Raw genomic sequence first — 12,815 nt, 5'->3', positions numbered from 1 at the left:
ATTCCGAATCCCGCTGGTGTTGCATCCAACTACTTTTTTGGACGTAAATCACGTCACCCCCACTCGTATCTTATCGCTCTCACTGCAACAGTTTTCTTTCCCAAAACATTTTCTAGAACTGATAAAGGGTTGGCAAATTAGGAGTGAGTTCTCTGGTGATTTGTCTTGTGGTTGACATTACGGTAGCTTTGGCCCGAGTCAGCTGATGTATAGTTAGGTTTTGGATCGGCTCTTGAATCCTTTTGAACATCATCGTCAACGCAGCTAATGCCCAAATGTGTGTGTCATGACAGGGCCTGCCTGGCCTTTCCTGAGGTCTGGCACTACAGCTGTCTACTTACAGCTTTCAGTGGTTCTGTGTCAGAGTAGTTTCAGAAATGAAAAAAGTAAAAGTTACAAGTTTGAGAGGCAGGACCCTCTTAACGTTTTTGTTTTGCTGTCAAAACAGGGGCCCCAATGCACAACTTTGATGCTGTTAAGATGCCCCTGGTGAGAGGTGACGTGGCACAGTACAAGCATCATTCCATAGGATACTAAAGAGAGGACCGTCCAGCAATGGGCTGTGTAAGGCTAACGTTCTACTTGGAGAGGGAGAGGCCATGAGTGGAGCTGGCTAAGCTGGAAAGCGTCACAGTAGAGGCAAGGAAGGGCCAGAAGGATGCCAGCCAGCATTCTCCTGCCCAGCTAGAGGGACTTGTTACCTGGTGTCATTATAGCCAGAGTGTCTGCTCTGGACCGCAGAAATGATACACAGGAGGAGTTCAGAACCTCCTTACACCAGAGTTAGTGACTCAACAGCTTGGAGGCCATATTGGCCAAAATGTCCAAGAGCTGGAAAGGATCATGAGAGTGCCCTTGTGCTACTGAAGAGGTGGGCAAAGTGGGGCACATTACATTTTATCCATCCATTTGTATTTTGAGTTGTTTGTGTGTGGATGCCACACGTCTTTTACAATGCCTAATAATTCGCTCTGTTTGTTGTACAGTGGTCTTAGGCTGATGCAAAGCCCTGTGAATTGCGTCAGGGTAGTTTCGTTTTAGCTCTGAATGCCAATTCCTGTCACGTTCAGCTTGAATTTCACAGTCCAGGCTTGCATTTTGGTTAAGAACAGCTTTGAGTTTGCTCTGGGTTTGTATTAGTTACCTTGTCGGAGAAAGTTAGTTTTTTTTTTTTTGTTGATTTTATTTACAGTAAATATATTCACTTTGAGCACCCACACATGTGGCTAACTATAGAAGGGCAGAATGAAACTGCTAAGCCCCGTGATGTGGTGTTGCATGGCAGGTAGGCAGCATTTTCACTCAGTTCTGGGTCTTAATTCTTGTTTAACTATGCCAAATCAAATGAATAAATCTCACTGTTAGCAGTGTGCACTCTCATCATGGCACTTGATTTAGGAAGAAAGAGTAGCATACTGGCTGTGGGTGCCCTGGTTGAGTGTCCCAGCTTGCTTCTAAATGCTGAATCCCACTTACTGTATTTGGCTCACCCCTGTGTTCTGTGACAGAGCAGCTTCTTCTTATCTTACTAGAAGCAGCACCCAAATGTGCGTGGGTATTAAGCTCTGGTCTGAAATCCAATGGTTTCAGCCTGGCTTTTGATGTCCACTCCTCCATTCTGTCTGAACTGGTTTAACCTCATTTTTGACATTCTTTCTGGGAGACTGTGGATATGAGAACTGATCCTCCTACACCACCAAAACCTCCAGGGTCCTCTAGACTTCCTCTGCCCCGCCACACTTCCGCTGTGCGTTCACTTGTCACTGAGCAGTTCGGCAGAGCATTGCGCAAAAAACTCCCATTTCCTCCTCTAATGAGATCTGAACTCGTCTCTTCTACTTATGTTTTCATGGCACAGGAAGTGAGTGATGACCCCCCACCTGACACCTGTACTTCTGCCCAGTGTCAATTGATGTTGTGCTTTTTTACATAATGTTGCCAGATTTATTGTCGTTTACACCGATTTCCTCCTCCTTCTTCCCCTGGGACTTGCTGGTATAGTGGACCCCGGGACCTCATGCTTTCTTAAAAAGCAGAAGCACAAACTTCCTGTGTCTCCGCCATTGAGCGTAAGGCGGATAAGGCGGAAGTGAAACACAGTTCATCTGCAGCTGCAGCTGCACCCATGGCCTCCCAGAGTTCTCTTACCATCCTCATGGACCTCATATCTGTTTCCTGATTTCTACCGTTTAGCCAGAGGTAGGCAGCCAGCTGCTGGACACGGAGCACCATTAAGAGGAATAGGACCTCCGGATTTCTCTTGACACGGTAATAAAACTTGAGGGTCTCTTGCTTAGCATCAGTAACATCTTGCATTGCTACTGCCAAGTATGTTGGCTTTATGAGCTGTGAGTACTGGTCAAGCGGGTAGGTGTTTACGTTGGTCTGCTAGAGTAGGTTTACCCAGACGCTGATCCTGATGAGAAGTTATGGTCTTGGAAGTGAAAGGACAGCTGTAGCTTGTGAGATTGTGCTGACAAGGCAGTATCAGGCAGTGTGGCCTAGTGGCTGCTTCATTTACCATCACTAACTCACTTTATGCCTTTGAGAAAGTCACTGAACTGACCGTGATGCATTTAATTGGTATCTCCCTTTGATGAGAAAAATGTAAGCTAATGTGATAGAGCACCTTTCTATATGGAACAACCTTCCTATAAAGCAATAATTTCCATGAAGGAATCTTAAGTGCTCAAGACTGAAACTGGGTAGAGTTGTGGACCTGAACAGAAAACCTAGCAGGTGAAGGTCCAGCACCTCGACTGCTAAGCCATTCTACCTAACAGTTCATTAATATAAATGCTGGCATTCATATCGGCATTGCTGATGTGCCGCTCTGTTAGAGCGCAGAGTCAGCCCAGCTGAGATGGTATCATGTGTCGTGGCTCCTCCGTCTGGGGCAGTGGAGAGATACTCACAATGACTGTGCCATTACAGGAAAAGAAAGTCTCAGCCACCAGCAACCTGCAGAATCAGACATTGGGTGTTTCTCTTCTTCTCTTTTGAGGCCTCATCCTGCAAATGAGTTGCATGTATTGTAGCTGCTTTTTGATGGTCATGTGTGCCTCACAAGACTTCTTCTGGGAGGAGGGGGTTTGTAGTGTGAGGACTACTCGGTTCTAAAGATACTGAAGTGCAGAAGAGGGTCACCTCGGCTCAGGGTCCTCATTGGGGGAGAGCCTAGTGGCACAGACTGATCTGTGTTTTGAACCCACCTTTTCAGAGTCACAGGGATCTCTAGTCTACCCTACTAGTGGCATTCTGCAGAGGGCAGGAACCAGCGCTATATGGGATAGCAGTCCATCACAGGACACACTAATGCTAATGCATAGACTGTAGAACCTCCAGTTGACCTACAAATCTTTGATATGTGGAAGTAAACCACAGTCTGTGCCAGTGCTGGGTCATTTTGAACACTAGGCCAAGCTTATTAGTGTGCCAATCGACTGTTTGGTAGCTAAGCCATGCGGCTCGGTCCCCCCACCCTTATGATCTGCACCCTAGGTGAATGCTTAATTCACATTAATGGTGGCACCAGCCTTGACCACGTTCACATGGGGATAACGCCCCAAACTCCAACTAACAGTGACTGGCTCGGGTAACACACTCTTTGTGTATTGCAACTGCAAGACTGAAGTGCTAACTGCTGTGCCACCTGCATGAAGGGATGTTTCCTCAATGTTGCCTTTCTCAGGAATGTGCCGGTAAAGTCCTTGAGTATCAAAACTGAACTGATTGACACCACTAGCAAAACTCGTCACCACTGCTGACTGAGTCCATTGTCAGCACATCAACATACATTAGGTGCAGGATTACAGAGGAATATTTTGGACAGTTTAATCAATAAACACACAAAGAAATACAAGGACCGTAAAATGTGACAATACGTAAATACAATTAAATGTGAATGTTAATAATTAAACATGTCACAAAATATTTTGTTGCTTGTTTCTTCGTTCATTTATTGAATTACGTCTTCGTTTATTTATTTCAGTGACACCTTGCGCAACATGAAATAAGCCCTGGAAGGAAATTCTCCTTTTCACTCATCAAAGTTGAGAGGGCAGATAGATAGATAGATAGATAGATAGATAGATAGATAGATAGATAGATAGATACTTTATTAATCCCAAGGGGAAATTCACAAATTCTCCTGGGGTGCAGGTTTGACTGGTAAATCCTCTGTAGAGTGGATGTAAACCTTTGGTCATCAAGTGCCACTTCAGATGCAAATTCCTAACGATGAATTCGGAGTTTCTTCAGTTAAAGCACCCGCTTAGTGCAGTAAGCTTGTTCTTGTACTTTGTATCCAAGCTGTACAGTCACAACTTTGAGCTTGCGCATTAGGCACTAGATTTCCAAGTCGAGCATAATGTATATGTCCGCTCTGTGGACGATTTACCAATCAAAAACCAGCAGAAGGTAAAAGTAAGGTAAAAAGTAATAAAGTGAAGCAGGCAGCACAGGCTGAGAGATGATCCTTAGTCATTCATCATGCTGTCTGTCTGTAAGAGGGCAGCTTAAAGAGGGCAGTGGCCTATTAAGATATCCAGTGTGCCTCCTACGGTGCACTTCCAGCTCATAGAGGCACATAATACACACCACTCCTTACATAACTGATGCATCTGTCAGGCAAGTAATAATACATTTTTCTTTCTATTATAATAGAAAAATCTTGGGACGAGAAGTGACTTTTTAAAGAGACTTTTTGGAAGGAAGTCCCACAAGACAGAGACTTTTAACATGAGATTCTTTCAAGTCACGCCATACTCACAACCTTTAGAAGCAAGTCCCAGTCATCTAACCTGTCAGTCGTTTGAATGCTTTTGGCAGACACACTTAATGCGCTCTCAACTTTTATAAATTTTATCAGGACAGTAATTTTATACATTCTAGATGACACGTCAACGACTACGCAAAGAAGAAAGAGCAGCGCATCGAAAAAGAGACCCAAAAGCATTGGAGAGAAAAGAATGCAAAAAAGAACAATAATAATCTATGTTCAAATTCAGAAAATAAGGAAAGTAATAATCAGCCCAGACCAAGTGGAACTGAAAACTTTGCAGGTCCAATCGGGGTCAGAAATAAAAGACAAAGAGTAAAAGACAAAGTAGAACTTCATACATGAAAGCAGTGGAATGCAAAAGGCTAAAAAAAAAAAAGGTGTCGCGATACACATGCAGAGCCAGTTAAAGATTATGAATTAACGTGAAAATTGTCAATCAGTTACACAGCAAATTGACTAAATGTGTATCATTAGACTGTGCTGAAACAGTTGGTGGTGATGGTGTGGAAGATGAAAACATCAACTTACAATATCCCATAAAATATCTACAAGCGTTAACACTGTCCAGTCTCCCACCCGCTGAATTACTGTTGAAAAAAGGATGTATCGTAATGTTATTGCGTAATTTATGTATGAGTGATGGATTATGCAGTAGGACAAGATTAGTTGTATTAAAAATTGGTCGAACAATTCTAACATGTAAAATTTTAACAGGCAACAAGAAAGGCAATGTAGTACGTATTCCACAAATAACATAAGACACAAAAGAGATCTTGATATGCCATTTGTATTAACACGTTTACAGTTTCCCGTTAGTATATCTTTTGCTATGACAATTAACAAATCACAGGGACAACCATTTGAAAAAGTCGGTTTATTTATTTGAGAGAAAGAAACGATATTCACTCACAGGCAGTTATACATTTGCTTGTCACGATGTAAGTCCAAACATGGACTCAAAATTCAATGCTATCTTGAAGAAAAGTTAATTCCAAATATTGTTTTTACTGAAGTTTTAAAGTAAAAGTGAATATAATGCATATGTAACAATACCCTTGAAAATAACAATCTCTTTAAATTGTATATCTGGTTAACCAAACCTGGGAGTTGGCGAGGAAAGTGATCAGGGGGCAGAGCCCCCTAGTTAATAATACATTTTATTTATTCATAGGAGCCTTTCTAAAAACTTAAGAACACCGAACAATAGATAAAACACACATTATAAACAAAACTAAAAAAATACAAAAATTAAAATCAGGCAGAGCAATTATAATCAAAGAGAAAAAGCAGTCTTAAACAGATGAGTTTTAAGTTTAGATCTGAAAAGTGAAAATGATTCAGTATGTCTAAGCTCAGGTGGTAGTGAGGTAAAGAGCTGGGAAGCAGAGCAACTGAATGCTCTGCTCCTCATTGTGGTAAGACGGGTGAAGGGGACAGTCAAGTGGATGGAGGAAGAGGATCTAAGGGTACGGGACGGAATGGCAACATGGAGGAGGTCAGACAGATATGGAGGGGCAAGGTTGTGGATAGTCTTAAAAGCTAACAGAAGAATTTTGAATTGAATGCAGAACTTAACCAGAAGTCAGTGAAGTTGCTGTAAGACGGGAGTGATATGGTGAATAGAGGGGGTTCTAGTAATGATGCGGGCAGCTGAATTCCGGACCAGTTGAAGCTTATAAAGAGATTTGTGAGAAAGACCAAAGAAAAGGGAATTGCAAAAATCCAGACGAGAAGTGACCAGGCTTTGAACAAGGAGAGCAGTGGTGTGTGGAGTGAGGGAGGAGCGAATACGATTAATGTTATGCAAGTGGAAATATGCAGACCGGGAGATGTTATTGATGTGGAACTGAAAGGATAAAGTACTGTCAAGGATGACACCCAGACTCTTAACCTGTGGGGAAGGGGAGACAGAGGAATTATCAATAACACATGAAAAATGATCAGTTTTGGATAATGTTGATTTTGTACCAATGAGGAGAACCTCAGTTTTGTCACTATTTAATTTAAGATAATTTGAAGAAAACCAAGATTTAATTTCTGTTATGCAATCAATAAGCGAGGAGGGTGGAAAGGAAAAATGAGATTTGCTAGTGAGGTAAAGCTGGGTGTTATCAGCATAACAGTGGAAGTTAATGTTATATTTACAAAAGATACGATTTACAGGTTTCCATCAGTTGGACAGCTTATCAGGAGCTTTGTAATCTCTGTGCAATTTTAACCTTACAGAATTGTCAATGGTTCCCTCTCGCTGAGGAAGCATGGAGAGCCACCAGGACTCGGTTCAGATTGGGGAGAACAAGTTTATTGGCAAGTGAGTGACACCAGCTTAGCATTGTACTGTACAGTGAGAGACTGCTTTTAGAGGCAACATTTTTGTAAGGCCCATTGCTTGGTGTCTTAACTGCTTGTGACTGAGATATTTTGTTTGCTTTGTAGGGTTGAACTTTTGACTTATCTGAAAACATACAACCTGTACTACGAGGGACAGAACCTGCAGCTGAGGCATCGGGAGGTATGTAAATGGCCATGTTGCAAGGCACCGGCAGAACCATTCCTCATGAAGAACTGATCCATCCAGTAGAGTGTGGTGCCCAGTCCAAGGCTTCTCAAGTTTCACACAAATAAGGTAGCAGAACTGTTAGTTTAAAGGGAAAGCTGATTCTGTGAAGATAGGACTGGGCATGTGAGAGCAAGACTGGTTCTTTAAAAATAAATGAACAAAGGTCTGTCTTTGAAAAAATCAAAATAGAGTAAAGCTGGCTTTGTGCGGCAATAACACACTGTTGTTATTACGGTGTAGTGATGAGGTGGCAATGAGAGGACTTAAAAGACTCTAAGATATGAAGGGAAGGCTGGCACTATAAAGTCAATGACAGCAGCTCTCTGAGGGCCAATGACGAAACTTTCCCTCTGAATGCAAGACTGGTATTACGAAAAGACGGGTAGTATGAAACGTCTCTCTGAGTCTGGCTCTGTAAGAAATTGAGGCTGTTCTGTGATGGTAAGGCAAGATGGGTGATTCTATTCTTGACGTGGAATGGCAAGATTGCCACTTATGAAGGGTGAGTGTAACTATATGAGGTGATTAAAAGCCAAACTGTAAGTGCAAGACTAGCAGTTTGAGAGATCAGTAGGGCAAGGATGGCTGTATGAGGTGGTGAGACTAGTTTATGAAAGCATGGCTAACCGTATGATGTAATGAGAGCAAAGCTGGCAGCATGAAATAACAAGGCATCGTCATTAGAAGTGGAGAGACTGATCCTTGAGAATAAAGCTGTCTGGATGATTCTGTTTATGAAGGCATTTGTGGTTGTGTGAAGCTGCTGTGTGAGGTTGAGGGTGCCAATATAAGAAATGGATGTTGTAAAGATGGAGTGGCAAGATCGCAGCCTGAGTCTGAGTTTGTCTGTATGAGGTGCGAGGCTTTTTTTGACTGCAAGTTGACTGTGAGAGGTGATGAGTCCATGCTATGGGGGAAATCTACGTATATGATTTTGATCTGAAAGAATGAAGGAAGAGTGTGTAAAATGATGGGCGTGGATGGTGGTTTGAAGGAAAAGGCCATTTTGTGAGGGCAAAACTTACTTATATGATGTTGTTCTCTGAGGCAACAACTGACCTTCTGAAGTGACTATAAAGTTATGCGACACCAAAGCTGGTAGAGTAAAGCAATGAGAATGCTCTTTTGAAGATGACGTCGACTCCCATAGCTGACACAGTCATCCATTTTAATACTTTGCTATTGTTCCACAGGAGGAGGATGAGCTCATTATTGAAGGCCTGCTTAATATATACTGGGGTTTGAATCGGCCAATCCGTCTGCAGATGCAAGATGACAATGAGCGAATCAAGCCACCCCCATCATCCACTTCTTGGCATTCAGGCTGCACCCTGGAGGAGGCACAGAGGTTAGAAACCAAAAGTATTGTAGGTTTAGATGAGGGGATAGGGACAGAGGTCAACTAAGATTTGAAGCTACCATTCAACTTTTTCCCAGCAGGGTTGACATCTCAATAACAGTGACTGAGGCAGACAGTATTGAGGAATCTGCACAGAAAAGCACAGGTACATCCTACTGCATGAGACCGGAAGTTAGCTGGGGAGGCTGGCATTCTGGAATTACCTCAACCTCGCTCTGTCATTTCTTCCCAGGTCAAGAGGATGAAGAGTCACCACAGTTAATGCGGACAAAGAGTGATGCTGGTGTGTTCCGCCGAGGGCCCCAGCGCTCTGCCAGCGACCAAAGGCGTATCCGGAGGCACCGTTTCTCCATTAATGGCCATTACTACAACCACAAGGTGTGCTGAACAGTGTTAAAATATCAGTGGGGATGGTGTTCTCTCACACTCTGTACCCATCCCATTGCCTTAAAGCCATTGTTACTCAGTGCTTCCAGTAGCTCATCAAACTTTTCCTTTAAACACTTAACCATATTACTAAGTTAATTGAATAATGTTGTTGTCTCTTCAGTACCAGAAAAAAATGTACAAATTAAGCAGTATATAGACTCAATTTCCTTTCTTTAAGAAAACTAGGGGGCTTTGCCAACTACTCGCTTTGCTCGCCAACCCCTGTGCCTGCGCTATGCACTATCCCCTTTGCGGGTCTGTCACTCGTGTATGGGGATGCGGTTGTAAAATTTTAATAGATTTTTATTTTCTTGGGAATTGTTACATATGCATAATAGAACTAGTTTACATTACAGCAAGTAATGAACCATATTAAAAAAGAGTTAAACGTAATAATTTGAAAGAAAATTATGTTTCATGTTGCATTAGAGTTATTCATTGATAATACAATTTCATTCTGTTTGGCTTTGAAATTAACACGCAAATACATTTTAAACGCACACTTTTACTGGAAAACTTCAGTAAAAACAATTTTTTGAATTAAATTTTCATTAGTATAGCATTGAATTTTGATTCTGTGTTTGGACTTTCATTGTGATAATGCAACGGATTACTGCCTGTGAGTGAATTTTGTTTCTTTCTCTCTATTAAATAAAACGACTTTTTCAAAGGGCGGCACGGTGGTGCAGTGGGTAGCGCTGCTGACGCGTAGTTAGGAGACCCAGGTTCGCTTCCCCGTTCCTCCCTGCATGGAGTTTGCATGTTCTCCCCGTGTCTGCGTGGGTTTTCTCTGGGCGCTCCTTTGTCCTGCCACATTCCAAAGACATGCAGGTTAGGTTAAGCACTGGCGATTGTAAATTAGGGTGTCTGTGCGCCCTGCGGTGGGCTGGCGCCCTTCCCGGGGATTTGTTCCTGCCTTGCGCCCTGTGTTGACTGGGATTGGCTCCAGCAGACCCCTGTAGTTAGGATATAGTGGGTTGGATAATGGATGGATGGATGGACTTTTTCAAATGTTTGGCTCTGAGAATTGTAAATTGTCGTTGCAAAAGCTATTCTAACGGGAAACTGTTAATGTTTTAATACAAATGGCATATCAAGATGTTCTTTGTTGTCTAATGTATCCGCGGAAGATGTACTACATTATCTTTGTTGGATACATCCTTCTTTCTACAGTAATTTGTGTGGAGGAAGACTGGATGGTGTTAACGGTTGATTTTTTCATCTTCCGCACCATCACCACCAACTGTTTCAGCGTAGTCTATTTTCACGCATTTAACCAATTTGCCTTTTAACCGATCAACATTTTTGCCGTTAATTTGTTTGACTTCATCATTTCTCAGTGCTAGGATTGCCCTGCCCATGTACTCTTTTTTTCTGTTGATAACCCTTCGTGATGAAATTCTTCAATAGGATTTGGAGATAATGTGTTTTCTTTAATCGGGAACTGAAAGTGAGGAAAATGTTAAAATTTATAAGAGCTGAGAGAGAAGAAAATGTGTCTATCAAAAGCATTCACACAAATGAGAGGTGAGAGGACCATGGGTGTGTTTGAATATGGTTGAGAGGAGGGTGTGACTTGAAAAAATCTCATGGGCAAAGTCTCAACTTGCGGGACTTGAAAAAATCTTCCAAAAAAGTCGCTGGATTATTTTATTATAATAGAGAGAGATGTAAAACATAAGAAATATATTGATCTAATCAAAAGAACACATGTTCGCTAAGTTAGGATGAAATTAGTGATCATTTCAATATGGGAAGTTTTGGTGTAATTGTATGCAGGCATAAGGAAAATATAATCTGGGGAAACTTTATTAAGTAGACCATCATTCAATGTAAACTGATACGTAATGCTTGATCGATTGAAGCTGAAAAAGTGAGTATTTTTTATGTTTTTGCTGCCCTTCATGAAATCACCAGCAGCACAGCTACTTAGACTCTTGTTCCAGCTGTACTGTGAGGGAAAGTGTGACAATCCTTTCCAATTCCCATACATTCATGGTATTTTATCAGTACACATTTCTGTTCTGAGTAATCTAATTTTCATTTCTCAGTAGTTGGGAGATTGACCCATTTTGTACTTAAGGGCTTTTGTGTTGGTAGTGCTGTATTGTTCTTTGTGTTTGAAGCAGGTTTTACAGTAGCCAGTTGTACAACAATGTAGCCCATTTTATGAATGAGAGCATGTGCTAGTAGAGTAGAAGACGTTGTTAAAAACATGGATATAATCAGAGTTTTAATACTGTATTTTTAAGTGAGATAGTGTCAGTGATATATATTAAATTATTGCTAATATTATTCATAAGCTTTGGGGCTTTTTTCCTTGTGTTTTAGTAGGCAATAGACTGGAATACATGCAGATCTCCAGTCTATCACACCCACTTTTGACTTGTTACACAGACACTTTTGACTCTGCTATGTTTGGAATGTGAGAACAAAAATGAAATACTTGCAGACAGAAACTGCTACAGACCTGAGGAGAGAATGTGTAAAAGTCCACACAGACAGTGATAGGACTGAGGTTTGTTGATAGCAGCACTAACCAGCACACTACGATGCTTCACTCATCTTTTCTATTCACAAAGTTGTTCACATTCCTTATGGTTCTTATCACCATCCCTGCAATCATAAATCCATCCTTGGCTGAACACTTACTAAAGGAAAACACTATGTATTATTTATGGATAATAAAGAGATGGTGCTCATTGGCACAAGGCAACCATGGATGGGGCAGTGTAGTCCATGGTACACATCCATGTTCTGACCAATTACACCTACATGAATGAGGGAGAATATGTAAACCTCCAGAAAGGCAAAGTGTGTTCCATGATTTCAACCCAGAACACCAACCACTGCACCACAGTGTCAACTATCTCCAGCATGAAAAATCTGGATAGTAATTGATGCAATGATGCAATCAAAATAACGATTAGGAATAAAAAAAAATAACATAGCAAAATGAATTTCATTACTTGTGAATGTGGGTCATATATCATTTACAATTAGCCTCAGATGATTAGTGATGGTTCTTGCCTAACGTCTGATGCTAAAAGGACTGGCTGTAACTCTCTGTGGTCCCAAATGCGATTTTAAGTGGGCTCTTAAAATAAATGAATTTAAGGTAGCATTTAGTTTCACATAATCATAGAAACAGCACAGCAATTAAACAGCATACATGTGCACAGTCTGTGAAACATGTTGTTTAAGCCAGTGTCTCATTAGGCAACTCGATTTTCAGTTCTAGCCTCCATTGACATACTGTAACCTTAGCCAGTTGGTGGCAGTTGCACTGTACTCGTGTGAAGCCATTTGACTATTGTGACATACCTAACAACTGAGACCAACTAGTCTGTGACTGGCTAGGACAAAATCAAATGTGTTTGATCGCAGGGGTGGCCTGTTTACTTGCGAGAGTTGGGAATCAATGAGCCATCAGTCGGCAGTGCAATGCATAGAATGAAGTGATGAGGAGGCTGAGCGCACCATGGCTATTAACCCTTTACAAAGCACTGGTACAGCGCTTGCTCAGTCAGACAACATGGGGGCTGTGGACTTCGCAAACAGAAGAGGAGCTTGTCTGTTTGATGTGTGGTATCTTGCATAACATAATGGAAAAAATAAATAAAGGGCAGAGATTGCTGAAGATCCTGTAACAACTGTTAACACTTCATAAACAGCAGGTTCAG

The 12,815-nt window shown here is 41.6% G+C and overlaps 1 protein-coding gene across 13 annotated transcripts in view; it reads left to right on the top strand.

Annotated features, from left to right (window-relative positions):
• rassf2a (Ras association domain family member 2a) overlaps positions 1–12,815 on the top strand; it is a 111,283-nt gene that overhangs the window by 75,350 nt on the left and 23,118 nt on the right. For 3 of the 13 annotated variants that reach the window (XM_051918992.1, XM_051918988.1, XM_028798137.2), the window contains exons 2-6: positions 7,010–7,094; positions 7,220–7,295; positions 8,537–8,691; positions 8,784–8,848; positions 8,936–9,081. The exons of 4 other annotated variants lie outside the window; for them this stretch is intronic. In XM_051918992.1, coding sequence (XP_051774952.1) covers positions 7,042–7,094; positions 7,220–7,295; positions 8,537–8,691; positions 8,784–8,848; positions 8,936–9,081 — 495 coding nt within the window. In that variant the 5' untranslated portion in view covers positions 7,010–7,041. Of the gene's footprint in view, positions 1–1,830; positions 2,269–7,009; positions 7,095–7,219; positions 7,296–8,536; positions 8,692–8,783; positions 8,849–8,935; positions 9,082–12,815 lie in introns of those variants that run through there. 6 more of the 13 variants (XM_051919005.1, XM_051919002.1, XM_051918971.1 and 3 more) reach the window with 5 other exon arrangements.

The sequence above is a fragment of the Erpetoichthys calabaricus genome, chromosome 1 (genome assembly GCF_900747795.2).
Source record: "Erpetoichthys calabaricus chromosome 1, fErpCal1.3, whole genome shotgun sequence".
NCBI lineage: Eukaryota > Metazoa > Chordata > Cladistia > Polypteriformes > Polypteridae > Erpetoichthys > Erpetoichthys calabaricus.
The sequence above is the reverse complement of the archived record's forward strand: the minus strand, read 5'-3'. Positions and strand labels throughout refer to the sequence as shown.